The sequence below is a fragment of the Canis lupus genome, chromosome 9 (assembly GCF_011100685.1).
Source record: "Canis lupus familiaris isolate Mischka breed German Shepherd chromosome 9, alternate assembly UU_Cfam_GSD_1.0, whole genome shotgun sequence".
NCBI classification, from domain to species: Eukaryota; Metazoa; Chordata; class Mammalia; order Carnivora; family Canidae; genus Canis; species Canis lupus.
In genome coordinates, this window is record NC_049230.1 from 30,040,873 (window position 1) to 30,060,552 (window position 19,680).

Sequence of the window (19,680 nt, forward strand, 5' to 3'; positions counted from 1 at the left end):
ATGAAACTATTCCTTTCCAAGGTGCAATAATCTTTTTTTTTTTTTTTTTAAGATTTTATTTATTTATTCATGATAGACAGAAAGGCAGAGACACAGGCAGAGGGAGAAGCAGGCTCCATGCCGGGAGCCCAACATGGGACTTGTTCCCGGGACTCCAGGATCGCGCCCTAGGCCAAAGGCAGGCGCTAAATCGCTGAGCCACCCAGGGATCCTCCCAAGGTGCAATAGTCTTGATAGCGGTAAAATGGTCTTAGCTATAGTTCTCATGAGTCTGGGTGTGCTTGTAATATTGCATACATCATTATGATAACTAATGCTAACCCATGAGTTTGACCATGAATGGAGGAGCACCTCAGGGCAAGGTTATTATCTGTTCTGCAGGTAGAGGTATTGATTACAAACTTAAAATATTAAGGACTGGACTGACATTTCAGACTTAGCACCTTTAATCTGTAATATCATTTTTTAGAAGTAAACCTTGCGAACCCTTTCTAGTTAGCTTTGATCATGTCCAATTTTATATAATAGGTAAAATTTGTTGTTATACAAGCCATTTGGGGAGATGGGGGTGAGCAAAATGGGTGAAGATGGGAAAAATGGGGGAAAACAGAAACCATTGATAGTCACACATTTTCTTATCTGATTATTGGTTTTCAAGCTTTATGAAGACTTAAAGATTATAAAGATGAATCGTTTTAAAAATTTGGTTTGTAATTCCATTTTTGAGTGTTTTTAATGCATAATATAACTTGAGGAAACTGCTACTTAAATCTTATCATGTTAGTCCCTGAGCTGCATTTCTCAGCTATTTGCCTAATAAAACTACTAGATCCATTTGGCAGTGAAACATCTAGCAATTATTCCAACAGTACTAAAACTGTTTATTTAGCTGCTATTTATTATAATAATCTCCTCATCCCTAAACAAGAAAGAGTAATGCATCTCAATAAATATTAAGAACAAGTGAATTGTAGTTCATTTGAGAATAAGCTGGGCAATCACAGTTTTCAGTGATTGCAGTGATGGCATGAAGTTGTCTCAGTAAGTCTTGATCTCCTAGTTTCTTATTTCCTGGCAACTTAACCTTTAAGTCACATATTTGAGGAGCTACTCCATTTAAAAGATCTTCAATAAGTTTATATATTTGACAGACCAGGTGAAATGAAAACAAGTCATTCATCCGTAGAGGGCCTTTTTAAAAAATGTTTATCAGGATCAGGGCCAGCTTCGTGGATAGATGACCCATGCAGTCAATAAGAGCCTGTTTTTTAAAGGGCCCTTTCAGCCCTGGTGGCTCAGCGGTTTAGCGCCGCCTTCAGCCCAGGGCGTGATCCTGGAGACCTGGGATCGAGTCCCATGTTGGTTCCCTGCATGGAGCCCTCCCTCTGCCTGTGTCTCTCTGTCTGTCTGTCTCTCTCTCTCTCTCTCTCTGTGTTTCTCATGAATAAATAAATAAAATCTTAAAAAATAAATAAATAAAAATAAAGGGCCTTTTGCCCCAAATAGACGGAATGACATTTCAGCATAATTTGGGCTAAAGCCATGTCAGCCTTCCTGGGATAAGCAGAGTTAAAAGCAGAGGCAAAAAACTGGGAAAAATGCAAAAGCAGAGAACCCAATCTCAGGAAGTAAAAGCGAAGAGATGAGGCAAAAGGAAAATTTAGGTCTCCTGAGAATAGTCAGGATCTATGAAATAACATCAAGCAAAATTCCAAGCTCCTTAACATGCCCCATAAGACCCTAGGTCATCTAGACTCTGTTTGCTTTTTGAACTTCATCTGCTGTTTCTCTCTCTCCCCACATTCACCATGTTCTAGCCGTACTTCTTTGTGTCTGTAAATACCCCCAATTTTTTTTTGCTGCCTCAACACCTTTTCTCTGCCTGGAATACTTTGTCTCCCAGTTTTTTTCCTGGCTGACCTATTGTTTGGATCTTAGCTGGAACACCACTACCCAATCTAAATCAGCCCGCGTCTGTCCAAGTTACATTGGTGTATATGAAATCCAGTTTGTTTGTTTCCTTTTTTATTATTATTTTGCTCTCAACACTAGAATGTAAATGCCATAAGAGCAGGGACCTTGGCTTGTTCCCCACATTATCACAAGCACATAGCTTAGTGTGCATGGTTGTACTGAGTAAATGATTGGGGAATGAGTGCAGGAATGAAAGCAAACAGAAGGCAGCCGGTAGTGTAAGGAAACTTTTGAGAGCAGTGAGCTGTTGCTCTGATGAAGATCTCCTGTTTGAGATTAGAACTCCTTTCAAGCAGTTTTCCAGTGTTTTCCACAGGGTTGGTCTGTGTGTTCCAGGCAGTTGCTATGTGTCCACCCCCAAGGCAAATGAGCAGCATTCCTGAACTGCTTAGATTCTTTTTTTTTTTTGCTTAGATTCTTAAGAAAAAATTCATTAGCAGTAGGAATATTGCCTTTCGGTACAAAATAAAGAAGATAGATTGCCTTTGACTGATACTTTATATCTTAATCTCTTAAAACTTTCATGTTATTTCTTAAAAGATCAGTTAAGTAGTAAAGTCAAGCCCAGGGAAGGAAGCCATTCCTGATTATATGACCCTAGGATTATTTAAATACTAATACTGTCTCAAAGAATCTGTGCTGTGATAAGGTATAAGACATGTTGCCACAGTTTCTAAACACTTTGTTTTGTGTCTTCAAGTATAATGCTGAATCTATAGGTCTAACTTTACAACAAGAAATATTTAATTGTTTTCATATTTTAATATAGCAGTTCTAGTTGATCTATAAATAGTAAGCATTTCCAACTTGTCTGTCACAGAATCCAAACAGATTATTTATTAGGTAACCAGCACTATCATTCCCACCTTAATGTAAAATTTTTCCTATGCAAGTCCTTTTTTTCCTCCCTTCCAGTTCCTTCCAAATGACTTGACTACTGGCTACCCTATACCACTCATGGACCAGACTGTGTCTTTGAGGTGCATGGACATTTTATAAGGAAAGTCCTCCCCTCAAAAAACTCTGAGGAGCTTGTAGTTCTGTAAGCCAGGAACAGAATTTTTTTTATTGATAGAACCAAGGAACCTTTAAAAATCACCTGATGAATGATCTTGTCATTCTACATACGGAGAAACTGGGGAGCAGAATCGTTCAGTGACCACTCCAAGTCCTGTGGCTAGTGGACAGCACACATGGAACTCAAACCCAGGTATCTTAACTTCTAGACAAGTGCTCATCCCAGTGCAATGCCCTTGTAAAAATAAAACGTGTGGCAAAGAGAATTCCAAAGTGTTTCTTTTTAAATAGGCTAGAGATGATTAATATGAGAGGAAATTTACATTAAGTACTATTTGTACTGTGAGTTTCTTTGCTATAAGTCTTCTTTTTAAACTCTAGGAGGGAAAAAGTGTCTATTTTTACTGCTTGCCAATTTGCTTACAAAGGATTAGTTATAAGAAATTATTATTTTTTAAAGATTTTATTTTTTCATTTGAAACACAGAACGAGAGAGGCAGAGACATAGGCAGAGGGAGAAGCCCTGATCCGAAGGCAGATGCTGAACTGCTGAGCTACCCAGGCATCCCTATAAGAAATATTTAAAGGGTATAGCCAGTTTTCTCTGGTAAATACCAGGTCTATGTTATTTTTATTTTCTCTTTCGCTTTGCAACATTTGCTGATACTTTAGCAAATGGAGATAAAAAAAGAGAATGACATAAAGGGAAATTACATCAAAGGAGACAGAACCAGAAGGGGCTAATCTATCTTCTTTCTTTTCTTTTCTTTTCTTTTCTTTTCTTTTCTTTTCTTTTCTTTTCTTTTCTTTTCTTTTCTTTTCTTTCTTTTCTTTTCTTTTCTGAGAGGGGAAGACAGAAATGGGTATGGGGGGTGGGCAGAAGGAGAGGGAGAAAGAGAATCTTAGGCTGCATGCCTAGCGTGGTGATGGTGGTGGTGGTGATGATGATGATGATGATAAGAAGAAAGGAAGAAGATGATGATGATGATGGTGAAGGTGAAGGTGAAGGGACCATTTCAGTGTAAAGTAGTAAGCCCATACATCTCTCCTTTATTGCCACACCTTGTCCTTCTTCCCTTTACTTCTAGTTTCTTTTCACTTTAGAAAAACAACTAAATGGCATAGAGTTCCTGGACTACACAACTTGTTGAATACTTTGAAGTAAATAATAGATATTTTAAAGACATTAAATAAACAACAAAGAGATTAAAATACCTAGGTATTAAATAAGCAAAGTGTGAGACCCATATGAGACCCCTTGGAAACACTACAGAAGGCCACAAAAGAAGATTTGAAGAAATGGAAAGACATACCAGTTCTTGGGTAGCAGGACTCAACCATATAGATACTTCCTCAATTATATAGTACTTCCTCAATTATAAATTTAACATGATTCCCCAAAAGTTGGCATAATTTTGTTTTGTTTTGTAAACAGAATGAGATTTTGAAGTTAATATGTAAAAATTACCAAAAATAGCCAGGAAAACTTGATTAACAAAAGAAGTAATGAGGGAGTGTTGGATTTACTATGTACAAAACATAAAGCCTCATCATTAAGATAGACTAACCAGTGGGCCAGAATAAAAAGCACAGAAGTAGGCTCAAATATTTATGAGATGGATTACTTATAGTAATGTTGTTGAGGCAACTGAGTGATATTCTTGGGAGAAAATAAAAGAGTTGGATCTATACCTTATACTGTACAATAGGATGGATTCCAAATGGATCAAAGATTTTTAAATAAGACTATAAAAATACTGGAAGAAAATACAAGAGAGTTCTTGATAACCTTGCAGTGTATAAGGACTTACATTTGACTTAAAACCCACAAGTCATGGAAGATTGATAAATTCCACAGGCCTTTGTATAACGACAATAACAACAAAATCCATAACTAAGAATAAAGGAGGAAAAATATATTTACATTTCTTAATGCAGACAGAGGAGATAGTCTCCCTGGGAAAAAAAGAACTCCTAAAACCTAGATGGAAAAAAGTTAACCACAAAAAAAAAAAATTGGCAAAAGATATAAAAATAAAGTTCACATAAAAGGAGACACTAAATGGTTCTTAAAACATAAAAACAAATGTTCATCCTCATCAATCTTAAGATCTTAAGATACTGGGCAGCCCAGGTGGCTCAGCGGTTTAGTGCCAGCTTCAGCCCAGGGTGTGATCCTGGAGACCCGGGGTCAAGTCCCACGTCGGGCTCCCTGCATGGAACCTGCTTCTCCCTCTGCCTGTGTCTCTGCCTCTCTCTGTGTGTCTCTCATGAATAAATAAATAAAATCTTAAAAAAAAAATCTTAAGATACTATTTTCATCAATAAGATTGTCAAAAATCCAGAAGTTATATAATACACCATGTTAATGAGAACATGGAGTATCAGGCACTATTATTGGATAGGTGGTAAATTAGGGCAATTGATGATTGAGGGCAGTTTGGCAATTTCTATCAAATTATCAAGTGAAAAAAATCAAGTGTATATAAATGCTGATCTATTTTTGTGAATTTGTCATACAGATAAATTTGCACACATGTGATGTGACCCATATGTAGGGTTTTCATTGCAGCATGTTTATAATAGCAAAATATGTGAAACAATTTAAGTATCTATCAATAAGGGAATAAATAAATATGAGAATAAATTCCATAAAATGGAATGCCATGCAGCTATGAAAAATTTAAAAAAATTAGGGAGGACCCTGGATGGCTCCATCAATTAAGTATCCAACTCTTGATTTCAGCTCAGGTTGTGATCTCAGGGTTGTGAACTTGAGCCCTACATCAGGCTCCACACTGGGCACGGAGCCTGCTTAAGATTCTTCCTCTCCCTCTCTTAAAAAAAAAAAAAAAGGATGCTATGTAAAAATGGAAATAATTCCAGGTTCTACATTAATTTATAAAAACGAGATTGCACAGCTGTGCTTACAGTTTACAGGACTACTGCATACACCAGAGGACCTGTTTACATCATGTATATGACCCATACGCTCAGGGATTATACAGTGCACAACATGAACAGCTGGATGCTTTCTGTGCATTGTACCTCCTTTCTTAGTCGAAACAAAAGCAAAGGAAACAATATTCATATTTGTCTATGCATAAAGGAACTAAAAGTATTCACAAGAAACAAAAACAGGGGTACTTAAGTATGTGGAAATAAGTTTGAAGATAGGATAGATATATACATCCATTGCGTAGATCTCATTGTAATGTATTAGCAATTTTTAAAAACTAAAAAACATACTATTATCAATAGTATGAATATTCATTCAATATTATAATTTCATCAAGTTAATATTTACCATCTTTTCTGCCAGATGTTTTTATCCCTTTTTCTCTATTTTTGATCTAGTAAAAAGAACTAGTTTTAGAAAGTATTGAATGTAATCTCTTTGGGAATATAAATTAAGTCTATTCAAACTTATGCATTGTAGGCAGATTTTTTTTATCTAATGAAATTTCTATATATAATTTAAACTGTTTTCATCAAAGTAAAGCTCTCATTTGTTTTCTGAAATAGACTTATTTTATAAAACAAGATTTTTTCCCCCAGGGTTCCACTTTCTCTGTTGTTGCTGACCTCACATTTTTCCCTTATGAGTCACTAAACTAGAAAAACAATATATTTTTCTTGAATTGGCATATTTTTTTTTATGTGTGTGAAACTTCTGTGTCATTCATTAATAATGTGAAGTTGTGGGTGTGTGTGTTTGTAACATTACAGAACTGTTGGTTGGGCGGCTTGCTAGCTTCTGTAAAGGAAGGAGTAGAGAATAAAAAGGGAAGGAAAAGGCATTTTATGAAATTTAAGGCTTAAGGATATGATAATGGATACCTGTTCATTAAAAAAAAAAAAAGAAAGAAAGCCTGCTATTTGGTGGATAAAACTAAACCCATTTCTGTTAGTTTAATCAACAGTATCATCTCATATAGACAGCATATTAGTACTTTTAAGACTGTCACCCTATATTTTCAGAAAATGAAGTTTTTCTACATAAATCAGCTTCCCCAGCATGCTGTAGTGAAAAAAGGTTGGGTTTGGAGCTAGAGAGAATTAGGTTCACATTCTACTTTAACACTGTGTAGCCTTGTGGTCACAGTTTCTCCGTGACAAGGTTTTCATTTATGTAAATATAAATATGTAATTATACCTGCCTTGTGGGGCTCCTTTGAGGGAAGTTAAAATCCTCATTTGGCCACATTGGTGCTTAGTAATGATTCTGTTCTGGGTGGAGTGGCCTTCCTCCATGCTCCCCCAGCCCCCTGTGCACACACTGTCAGAGCACTTAGCACCCTCCTGATGTCTGTTGCAGCACTTAGGATACTGTCAGGCATGTTAAGTGAATGAAATAATTTAAACACTTAAATTTCATTTCAATACTTTAAAATAGAAATATTTTTAAATGCCTTGTTAAGTTTGACATTATATGAAATCTGTTTTTACATTTTAGCCACAATATATCCATTAGACAAGGGTATGTTTCATCACTTGGGGAACTCTGTGTCCCTTTAGGACAAATCACCACTAGATGGTGATCACCACTAGGCTGGGATCTTATTCGCTTTGGCGTCATTTCTCTGCTGGTTTTAATCTGCATGCTTCCCATGCTTCTGCCACAGGGACTGTGAAAGTCGAAGCAGGATTTTAACATTCAGGCCAGTGGAACAACACTATGTTAGGTTCCCAGAAGGTGGTTGGCTCTTTCTTTAAGGCCTATTCAAGTTATTTACAGCAGAATGTGTGGTTTCTCCCTCATTCAATGGTTAGAGAAAAGCTGACATAATCACCTTGATTTTAGTTCTCTGCCTCAGTTTTGCTCTCCCTGGAATTTTGGTTTTCTGAGTCCTTAGCCTCTCTGGAATTCTGCAAGAAGAGTTCCTCCTGAATCTCCCTCCAGCTGTTTCTGAGGCCAGAATTTTGCTTTGAATCAGTTACTGGTATGCAGAAATTTCCCCTCAGCAACTCAGAGATATATAGCATGCCATCCCTGTTCACCCCAGTACACAATACACATGTTCCCATGTTCTCTATGTGGGCTCAGACTCACAAATGTTTAAGAAGTCAGGGTACCTGGGTGGCTCTGTCAGTTAAACATCTAACTCCTGATTTTGGTTCAGGTCATGATCTCAGTATTGTGAGATAGAGCTCCCCGACAGTCTCTGCAAGGCATGGAGCCTGCTTAAGATTATCTCCCTCCCACTCCCCCTCACCCAGCTTGCATGTGCATTCTCTTTCTCAAAAAAAAAAAAAAAAAAAAAAAAAGGAAACAAAGAAAAAGAAAAAAAAAATGGAAGCCTTGCCCTAGTTTCAGCTTCTTAGGTCCTTTATCAGTTATCATCTCACCATCTATTTTTTGTCCTCTAGCAATTTGTCAAAACATTTTATCTGATGGCTCTTCTCCCATTTATTCATGAACATTATGAGTTTATACTCTTATAAAGTGGCCTCTTTGAAGGGAAGGAAGATACATGCCAAGGTCAAGCTTTTACATTTTCTACATTTTTTTTTCTTTAGAGAATTTTTTTTTTAAAGATTTTATTTATTTATTCATGAGAGACACAGAGAGAGAGAGACAGAGACAGAGACACAGGCAGAGGGAGAAGCAGGCTCCGTGCAGGGAGCCTGATGCGGGTCTTGATCCCAGGACCCTGGGATCATGCCCTGAGCCAAAGGCAGATGCTCAACTACTGAGCCACCAGGTGCCCCTCTTTAGAGAATTTTAGTTTTAAAAATGTATCAAAGTATACTTGACACACAACGTTACCTTAGTTTCATGTGTACAACATAGAGATTCAACAACTGTACATGATGCTGTGCTCACCACAAGTGTAGCCACCACCTGTCACCACACAACACTATTATGATATCATTGACTATATTCCCTATGCTGTACTTTTCATCCCTGTGACTTATTCTGTAACTGGAAGCCTGTACCTCCAACTCCCCTTCACCTGTTTCTTCCATCCTCCCAGCTCCTTTCCATTCTGACAACTTTAAATGAAAATCAGATTTTTAAAAATTTAGCTTAAGAGATTATATTGAGAGAAAGCATACATATGTGCAAGTTAGGGGAGGGGCAGAAAGGGAAAGAATCTTAAGTAGATTCCTTGCCCAGCAAGGAGCCCCACGTGGGGCTCCATCTCATGCCCCTGAGATCATGACCTGAGGTGAAATCAAGACAAGGGAGCCACCCAGGTGCCCTTAGATATAGTTAATTTATAACAAACAGTACATATTTATAGTGAGAGAATTTGGTAAATTTTGATATGTGTATGTATTTGTAAAACCATCACTACAGTCAAGGTAGTGATTGTACTATGAAGAAACTAAGGCTTCGAGAAGCCTACAAACTCAAATTGGCACCCAGGTGTCTGTGATGCCAAGATCCATGCTCAAGGCTCCGAAGTCTGAGTGCTAGTTAGAAAAACAACCACTGACTGTTTCTCATTTGTGTGAGGAAAGCACACAGTTTCTGAATCTAGCTATTCATTTCCTTAATAAGAAGGTTGTGCTAAATATTCTTAGTGTCTTTTAAGTTTCTGTACTTTATCCACATTTCTTCTGAAGAGATGATAAAGCTCTATTCAAATACAACTTTAATTAAATGAAACTGCACCTTTCTCTTTAATTTTCACAGAAGAGCTATATGAGACATTAAAATCATATGTATTTTTTTTTCTTTTCATAGGAAAGTATTTAAGAAGCTTGTGGATTAATATGAATCAAAGTAATATAAGATCTGCAGGAAGCCCCTCAAAATAGCTGGTAAGATGATAGGAATTTGTTTTTTTCAACAGTGTATTGTATAATTATTTTATAGACATTCTGCCTATAAACTTTCTAGCCTTGTGATTACAAAAGATATTTGTCACACTTTCATTAGTATGTGATTTTTATTTTTATTATTATTTTTTTAAGATTTCACTTATTTATTTGACAGAAAGAGAGAGAGGGACAAGCTAGGGAGCAGTTGAGGGAGAGGGAGAAGCAGGCCCCTCCTCTGAGAGCAGGGAGCCTGATGAGGGGCTCAATTCCAGAACCGTGGGATCATGACCTGAGCTGAAGGCAGATGCTTAACTGACTGAGGCACCCGGGTGCTCCTGTTATGTGATATTTTAAGTGTATTAATGGTGGAAACTATATGAGTTACCTGAAGTTCAACTGTATTCTTCACCTCTGCCAGAAAATGCAGTTGTTTTTTTTTTTTTTAAAGGTTTTATTTATTTATTCATGAAAGCCACAGAAAGGCAGAGACACAGGCAGAGGGAGAAGCAGGCTCCCTGAGGGGAACCTGATATGGGACTCAATCCCAGGACAGAATCATGACCTAGCCAAAGGCAGACACTCAACCATTGAGCCACCAGGTGCCCCAGAAAATGCAGATTTTACATAGATACAGATAATGACGTGGATGTAGTCCTATAGCCATGTCTATATGCAGAACTGTTTTCATATTTCTCAGATATTATCAGCAATGACAAGAGTGCCATAGTTCAAAATATATAAAATACATCTAACATGTATATATAGATACATATTGTTTACATGTATATAATTTTTTTAAGCAAAGTTGAATTTGACAACTCTTAAGACATGAAAATTTATTTTCTATTTCTGCATTCTTAGGAAAGGAAGAATTTCTAGACTCTTCATCACGATCTTCAATTACACGGTTAAATCTAAGGCTCCTGTGGTAAAATCATGAATAAAAATACATCTGCTGTGGTATCATCCAGTCTACTTGAAAAGTAATTTTTAAGTAAATTTTTAAAAAGTAATTTTTAAATCTAATATGTTTTGAGCTATCATAGTTTGAAATATGTAGAATGGTAATGAACTTTTTTGATTGAAAATTTTATACAGTTAACTGAGTTAAGGTAGAGTAATAAGTTGATCAATTATTACCTTCCAACATAAATCAATGTATGGGATAAATTCTGCATTCTTTTTTATAATTTTTTATAAAAATTGTTTTTTTAAAAATTTGGTCTGATTGTTTAGAATATCTAAAATATTTTATGATTCCAAGTTAAAAATAACATAAAGTAACAGTGGTTTTGCGGGGTAACAAACCACCCAAAATACCTTGAAACAACAAGCATTTATTCTTTCTCATGATTTGATAGGTTGGCTGAACAGTTTTTCTGTTATGTACCAGAAGTGCAGGATGGCCTCATATGTTCTGGCACCTCATCTGGAAAGGTTGGATGGCGTCTCTTTGAACCTGATCTCATTCTCCAGGATGCTAGCTCAGGCTCTTTCCCATGATGGCAGAATGTTTCCCAGCAACACACCCACGTGTTTTTCAGATGTCTTATTTCCCTCACATTTGCTGATGTACCATTGGCTGAATCAGTTCGGATAGCCAAGTCCAAATTCAAAGGGTAGAGATACAGACTTTACTTTTTATTTTTAATTTTTAAAAAATTTTTTTAAGATTTTATTTATTTATTCATGAGAGACAGAGAGAGAGGCAGATGGGACTCCTGAGTGGCTCAGCAGTTGAGAGCATCTGCCTTCAGCTCAGGGTGTGATCCTGGTCCCGGGATTGAATCCCTCATTGGGCTCCCTGCAGGGAGCCCACTTCTCCTTCTGCCTGTGTCTCTGCCTCTCTCTGTGTGTCTCTCATGAATAAATAAATAAAATAAAATCTTAAAAAAAAAAGAGAGAGAGAGAGAGAGAGAAAGAGGCAGAGACCTAGGCAGAGGGAGAAACGGGCTCCCCACAGGAGCCCAATGCAGGACTCTGTCCATGAGCCGAAGGCAGACACTCAACCACTGAGCCAGGTGTCCCCAGACTTTACTTTTTAATGGAACAACAGTAAAGGCGCATTCCAAAGGGCACACAGACAGGGATGGGAAGAATTGGTGGCTGTTTTGCAAACCCGTAACATACATATAACAGGATATATTCAGAGAAGTCATTCTTGCCTTTCATTCACTCCGTGACCTCATTCTTCCTATAGATAACCATTTTTATTCTTAGTTCTTTTTCAGTGCTTCTTTTTGCATAAGCAAATACATATAAATATATACACATTATATAACAGTATGTGTATATATATGATGTGTGTGTGTGTGTGTGTGTATATATATATATATATATATATTTGTATATAATAGTAAGCACGTGCACACCAGCCCTCAGGTTCATAGGTCTTCCCTGGAGAAGAGTATCAGGCTAATTAAATTGAGGATGTCTTTCTCTGACACCTCCTGAGAGCACTGGAAAAATGTAGTCTCCATGGGGCACAAGCAAGGCCCATCTCTGTGGTATGGAAAGAGCTCCATGTACAGAGCTCTGTGCCCTTGTGCTGAGCAGTTTTACTTTCTAGTACAGCATAGAGTTTTGTCCAACTCTTAAGGGAAACTCAAGCCCATGGGAAAGAATCCTATAACTGAAGCAAGATGGCCGCAAATATCCAGGCTCTGCCTCTTAGGTTCTACTCACCAGCATGTTCTTAACAAAAAGGCAACATGTTATATATACTTTTTGATCTTGCCCTTTTTTTTTTTTTAACTTCTATCCTAGTGATCATATCAGTCTATAAATGTCTTCCTTGGACCTTGTTATAACTGTAGTATTTTATCCTGTGAATGTACTATAGTTTATTCAGCCAGTACCTTATTGACGGACAGCCATTGTTTGCAAGTTTTGGAGATTACAAATTATGCCAAAATGAATAACCTAATATACAAATCATTTTGTATTTTTTGCCAGTGTATCTTTGAGATGGATTCCTAGAAATGGGATTTCTGGGTCAGAAGGTAAATTTAGAGATTACCAAATTCTCTCTTTAGGATCTATGCCATTTTACATCCTCGTCAACGGTATACAAAAATACCTCTTTTCCTGAAGCTTTGTCATCCGAGTATATTGTCAGTTTTAAATATATGTTGATCTGATAGGTGAATAGCAATATCTCTGCCTGGTTTTAATTTGCAATTCTCTGTGATTAAAGTTGAGCGGCAGAACTATTTTTAACAGCCAAAACAAGTAAATAATATAAATTATTAGCATAAGGGGGTTTTAAAATAAGGTCGTAGCAAGTAAATGCTATATGGAAATATAGATATTCTATTGGATTAGAAAAGGAGGTCTCCATTACTGAAACAGTAACGTATGGTAGGGATGGTGTATTTTCACCATTGGAGGAACTTCGCATTTAGATGGTTTAAGAGGTTATGGGAGGTACTTAATGAGGTACTTTAATTCCCATTCCCCTTCCACTCTCTCATTCCTAGGCTTCAGTCTTATGCTTACAACTTAATATTCCACTAAGAGTGGGCTGAGCTTTTGAAATTTGTAATAGTGAAACATTATGGACCCAGTCCTGATGGCCTCTTGTCCTAGCTAATTGACCATTGCCCTAGAAACCAGACAAGCCATCCAACACTAGAGCCTTAATTTAGTATAATAAAAAGCAAAATATTTAAAAGCAGGGAGGTTTGTAAGATTTTTTTTTTATAGTTTAATTTCTTTCAATTTTTTATGATTTAACTTTTGAATGCACTTTCTTAAAGATATCATTAGAATTTCTATGGCAAAAGCTAAGAAAGTTTTTTCTAAAAGCTATAATCATATTTAAGATATAAGGCAACTCTTTTTTAATACAGTTTGAGTTTTTTGATATGTTTGAAAATAGCTGAAAGTCCTATTCAACAATGGCTTTAAATACGGCAACAAAGTAGATCTTATACCACAATTTACCTCTGGAGTTATACCACAATTTACCTCTGGAATAAGACAAACTGGGTTTCCATTGCTGTTCTCTGACTTCATAACCTTAGACCACCAAGTTAACCTTCCCAGATTTTGGTGCTTTTAGAAAAATAAGAGTAATAATCTTAAGAGTTGTAAAAATAATTAAATTGAATGGCATAATGTATATATATTGATGAACACAGTGCCCAGTACATCACTGGTAAGCGGGCAGCTCTAAGCCTTATTTCAAACTGTTCCAAGTTTCTGTTCTGATAGGAGTGTTCAGAAACATAAATAGGGGGGTATACCTTGCACAAAATTCTTTTGGCAGTAATGACATTGCTCTTAAGTTTGATGGAAATTATGGATGGAGCACATGCTTTCTATGAAAACATACTCTTCCTAAATTAAAAAGATAACTTTTCCTTTTGAGATTCAAATGGAGGTCATATTTATTTTGTTATAAATGGCCTTTTAAAAGACACTTTAAGTGTCTTTTACCAATAATGTCTTTTAAAAAGTCACTTACCTAACTCATTAAAATCTTTAATTTTGGAATCCTTCAGTGTAATCTAAAAGTCAACTAAAGGCACATCTCTTCAGATCCCTTTAATAAATATTTACATTTATTTAAATTCTATGTTGAAGGTATTTTTCTTTGTTCTGCTCTAAAGAAATAAGTACTATTGTTGTGATTTTGTCTATGGTTTAATTGTTTCATAGGAAAAAATAAATAATAGAGGTAATAGAATCCATTTGTTTGCTCTTCTATCACCATACTTTTCTAAATGTCTAGATCTAAGAATTTGGTTTAACAATTAGTTTAAAGAGAAAGTAGGCAAAGATCTCTAGGCTAACCTGTGAGTGCTAATTTACTTTATCTTAGGGATCCTGCCTTTCAGATGATTACAATTACCAAGGAAACGGGCCTTGGTCTGAAGATCCTAGGAGGAATTAACCGAAATGAAGGTCCCTTGGTATATATTCAGGAAATCATTCCTGGAGGAGACTGTTACAAGGTAAAAATGAAAATAAAAAATAACACTTCACCAAAAAACCCAAACCACCAGTGATGAAGTTTGTTTACCTACTACATCAAGTAATTTTTTTTTTAATTTTTAATACTAGCTGAATGTCCACTGTGACTTTCTCAGTGAAAGATCCTGCAAGCACTAGAAAGATAGGCCTTTCCTTCAAGGAACTTTTTATCCCCATGAAAAATGTTTGTAATTAAAATAATTAATTGAGGGGCGCCTAGGTGGCTCAGTCAGTTAAGCATCTGCCTTCAGCTCAGGCCATGATCCTGGGGTCCTGGGATTGAGCCCTGGGTCCCTCATCAGGCTCCTGGCTCATTGGGTAGCCTGCTTCTCCCTCTCCCTGTTCCTGCTCTCTTTCTCATAAATAAATAAAATCTTACAATAATAAATTGATAGCAGTGATGCTAACTCTTCATCTGTTATCAGTGGTAGCAGACTGCAAATTTATACTTAAATACTTTCTCTTGTTGATGTTTCTTAGAATTTCATTGTTTGGAAAGGTTATCAAAAAGCATTTAATGAACTATATTCTATATTTACCACTAGAGAGCAGCACAGAGTTATTAATGTGCCTGGACAGTATTTGGTCAAATCCAACTGAAGAAAACAGCTAGAACAGAGAAAGGTAGAGACAGAAGATTAACTAGGTTTACAATACTTACATTTATTTTTGTATGCTTCCTCAAGATGGAGAGTTACATGCACATACAAATCAATGCAAATACAAATCAATGTAATTTTATTTTTAAATGTTTTTATTAATAGCATTTACTGTGTTTAAATATTGTTAGGTTATATTAATAAATTTTTGATCTGCACAAAATTTCTGCATAGTGGATGTATTCATACAATAGGAGACACAGGCTCATAAGATTATCCTTACTAAGTTCCTAAGCTGAGCAACTTAATATTTTTTAAATGCATAGGAGTGCTTTCACTTGCTCTAATTTTATTTTAGTATATTGTTTCAGAGCTAACAATATAGGCAGTCCTCAAGTTTATAGATGGATTATATAACACTTATATTTCCAAACTTCATATGTTAAGGGGGCTCCTGGAACTCAGAAGGAATCTTTATTTAATCATAAATAGCTGCCTGATTCCCCACCATCACCCTCTTACAAATGCATGAGTGTTCTCTAATGGCAAAAAAAAAAACCCAAAAAACAAAACAATACTGGGTCAGTGACCAAAACACCATGTTTCTTTGAAAAACACATTCAGGGGCACCTGAGTGGCTCAGTGGTTGAGTATCTGCCTTCAGCTTAGGCTGTGAGATCCCAGGGTCCTGGGATCGAGTCCTGCATCAAGCTCCCTCTGAGGAGCCTGCTTCTCCCTCTGCTTATCTCTCTGCCTCTCTCTCTCTCTCTATGTCTCATGAATAAATAAATAAAATCTTAAAAAAAAACACATTCAGAGTTCAAACTTGGAGCATCTTGACATGTTTTTTCCAATTGAAATAGAAGGAAAGATCCTCCCAGCTCTAAGTGTTAGAGGCAGCCTATCGCAGGAGAACAAATCCACTAGGTCCTGAGTTAAAGAAATATGAGAACTCCGAGGTCCTTTGTACCCCACCAGCCAGTACCGTATCAGTCTGGAGTCCTCAGTGTTCAATCTTAGACTTTTTTCTGGCTTAGACACTTCTTTGAGCTTTATACCCACATACCCAATTGCCTGGTCAGTATTTCCATTTGGATCTCCTTAAGGCATCTCAAACTCACTATATCTGAGGCAAGACTCATGATAGTCACACCACACCCTCATCTGCTCATCTCTTCCCAAACAGAGCTTCTTCCTCTGTTCTCAATCTTAAATGACGTCTTCCATTTGCATAGTCAGAAAACCTGAAAGCATCCCAACTATTTACTCTCCCTTAATACCCATACCCAATTTATTAACATGTGCTGTTGACTTTTTTTTTACTCTATAAATATCTCTTGAACCCATTAGTCTTCTTGACCTCTACCACCATCACGTAGCTTTTTTTTTTTTTTTTTGAAATTTTATTTATTTATTTATGGCAGACACAGAGAAAGAAGCAGAGACAGAAAGGGAGAAACAGGCTCACTGCGGGGAGCCTGATGTGGAGCTCGATCCCAGGACCCTGTGATCATGACCTGAGCCCAAGGCAGACTCAACCACTGAGCCACCCAGGTGCCCTCCCACCCCACCCCCGCTTTTTTTTTTTAAGATTTTATTTATTTATTTATTTATTTATTTATTTATTTATTTGAGAGAGAGAAAGCACAAGCAGGGGTAGAGTCAGAAGGAAAGAAAGAAGCAGAAGCAGACCCCTGCTGAGCAGAGAGCCTGACATGAGGCTCAATCCCAGTACCCTAAGATCATGACCTGAACCAAAATCACATGCTTAACCAAATGAGCCACCCAGGTGCCCCCATCACATAGCTTTTTAACAGACCTCACAATAGCTTTGTGTGCTCTTATGCACCATGTATATCCACCCACCCCCCACTGCAGCCTATCTTTCTAATACTCAGTTGCCTGCAAGGCTCTGTATAACATGACCTCTGCCTTATACTTTTCTGACTCTCCACTCTTATGCTTCCAGAGTGATAGTCTTTCAGTTCCTGGAAACTCTTATTTGCTGTTCCCTCTTGACTGGGAACACACCCATGCCCTTACCACCATTGCTTCGAAATATCTATTCAAAGACTGATTCCTAAACAATGTGTTCTGTGCCTCCAGTTTAGGTCAGATCTTTTTTCCTACATGTGCTCCTTTATATCACCTATCTCAGTTTGTAAACACACATCCATATCTGTGATTGTTTTATCAACTCTGTCTAAAACATAAGATAGTATGTTTTCTAAGTGCAAGGATTCTGATTTTATTCACAATGATATCTTTCATCCCCAGTGTGATGCCTTGCACATACTAATTGCTCAGTTAATATTTATGAATGAATAATCCCTTGGTCATTCTGTCATCTTTCTGAGAGTTGCTAATCTGCCTGTTTGCTATTCTACTGCCACCATCTGGCTCCACACCAAGTACTTCTCTTCACTGGCCCATTGTGTTAGATTCTGGACACGAAATTTCTTTGAAGTTTTCAAACGTTTTTGTTTGGTTTTTCTGCTCTTAGTATAAGGAAAGCAAGCAGTAATCAAAAGCTTTTCTTCAAACCTAATACTATATTTCATATTTCATTTAGCTGATTCTATGACATATATTAAAACACATACATATAAGCTCTATCAGATGAGTCTTACAATCAATTTCATAGTGTAATTGTCAGCATTGTCTTCTTTTAGTGATACATAAAATAATAGTGTATCTTACAGTCAATGTCATCTTAAATATGATAAATAATTCAGGACTTTTTTTGGGGGGATCAAACTCCATAGGTAAAGACAATGATCACACAGACATAGATACTAGTGGCTAGTCATTGTTCACAAAGGATTGCAGTAGGACATATTTATCTTTCAGAGGAAATGTATTTTCAGAATATGCTGAGCATATCCCTGGAACTGGGACCAAGGCCTCCGGTGTAAAGAAACCAGTCCCATTGATGAGAACTAAAGAAGTAGTGGTCAAGAAGGTTTACTTTACAAGGCACTCTTTTTTCTCCTTTGCTATTAATTATTTCTGTCAGAGCCACTTTAATTTCCTCAGACTGTTTCCTGGCCCTGCTTAATTTATTGTTCATTTATTATGTACCTGGCATTATGCCAAGGAGACAACCATGAAAAGACATGGTTCTGGCCAGCTGAAATAATCAGTGCTGTTAGTTTGGAAGTTGTTGAGTTAGTCTCTAATGGGAGAGAAAAAGATGTGTAAACAAAAGGGACAGTACAAAGTAAGTAATAACAGAGGTAACTAAAAAGTGCTTTTGGAGCAGAGAGAGAGGAACAAGTAGTAATTCCAGGCAGTTGGGACAAACTTACCACTGAGAACTTGTTTGCATTTGACTGTGAAGTTTGAGTTTATCAGAGAAGTGGTGGGGTTGGTGGTAGCATTCTAGACAGGGATTAGGATGTGTAAAAGCATTAGGGTTCCGAAGACCAGAGCTGGTTTGAAGAACATTTTCTGAGAATAGAATGAAGAATTTATATGATGAGGAGAAAAGGTAGATGGTGAGGCCAGAAAAAGCTGGTTGTGGCTAGTTTGTTGTGCTGGGTTTGGTAAGTTAAGGAGATACAGCTTTTCCTATGCATGGCCAGCCATTAGGGTTGGGTTTTTTTGTTTGTTTGTTTGTTTGTTTGTTTTAATTTTTCCAGAGACGGGAAATAGGGTAGAGGGAGAGACAGGTTCCCCACTGAGCAGAGAGCTCAATGTGGGACTTGATCCCAGGACCCCAGTAGCATGACCTGAGCCAAAGGCAGTCACTTGACTGACTGAGCCACCCAAGCGCCCCTACAAGTGAAGCAAGAGGGCTTGGTTCTTGTCTCATGGAGTCCAAGAATGAATCTTGTGGACAAAGGAGAGCAAGTAAAGCGATAGAAGTTTATTAAGCAGATACAGAGAAAGCTCTCAGAACTGAGAAGGGTCCCAACAAGGTTGCCACTGAGGGCTTTTTGGCTGGCCTTTTATGGAAAACCTGAGTAGGGAGTGGATGGCCTTGAGATTTCTTTTGCCATCTTGAGTGAATGACATGACTGTTTTGAGTCTCAGTGATTACGGGATAGATGTCAAAGGAAGATACTCCCTAATATTTTGGAGCTAGAGGGCCAGATTTCTGTCCTTACCTCATTTCTGTTGCCTTATCTCTATTGCATCTCAGTGTCCTTGGAATTTGTGGAAGCCTGACTCTGGGCCTTTCCCTTATCTTTCCCTGCCTAACCCCATATGCCCTAACTCAAAAAAAAATTTTTTTTAATTTTTTTTTCCTAACTCCAAAATTTTTAATTTGAGAAGTAACAGGATTAAATTTGCCATCAGTGTGAAAATTACAACAGGCATGAAATTTTGATTCAACTCT

The 19,680-nt window shown here is 37.1% G+C and overlaps 1 protein-coding gene across 29 annotated transcripts in view; it reads left to right on the top strand.

Moving 5' to 3' along the window:
* Nucleotides 1–19,680, top strand: part of STXBP4 (syntaxin binding protein 4) — a 213,656-nt gene that overhangs the window by 2,835 nt on the left and 191,141 nt on the right. For 10 of the 29 annotated variants that reach the window (XM_038547771.1, XM_038547784.1, XM_038547755.1 and 7 more), the window contains exons 2-5: nucleotides 9,686–9,762; nucleotides 10,624–10,745; nucleotides 11,124–11,199; nucleotides 14,604–14,720. In XM_038547771.1, the coding sequence (XP_038403699.1) occupies nucleotides 10,699–10,745; nucleotides 11,124–11,199; nucleotides 14,604–14,720 (240 nt within the window). In that variant the 5' untranslated portion in view covers nucleotides 9,686–9,762; nucleotides 10,624–10,698. Of the gene's footprint in view, nucleotides 1–9,685; nucleotides 9,763–10,623; nucleotides 10,772–11,123; nucleotides 11,200–12,717; nucleotides 12,765–14,587; nucleotides 14,721–19,680 lie in introns of those variants that run through there. The other 19 variants (XM_038547776.1, XM_038547758.1, XM_038547770.1 and 16 more) reach the window with 10 other exon arrangements.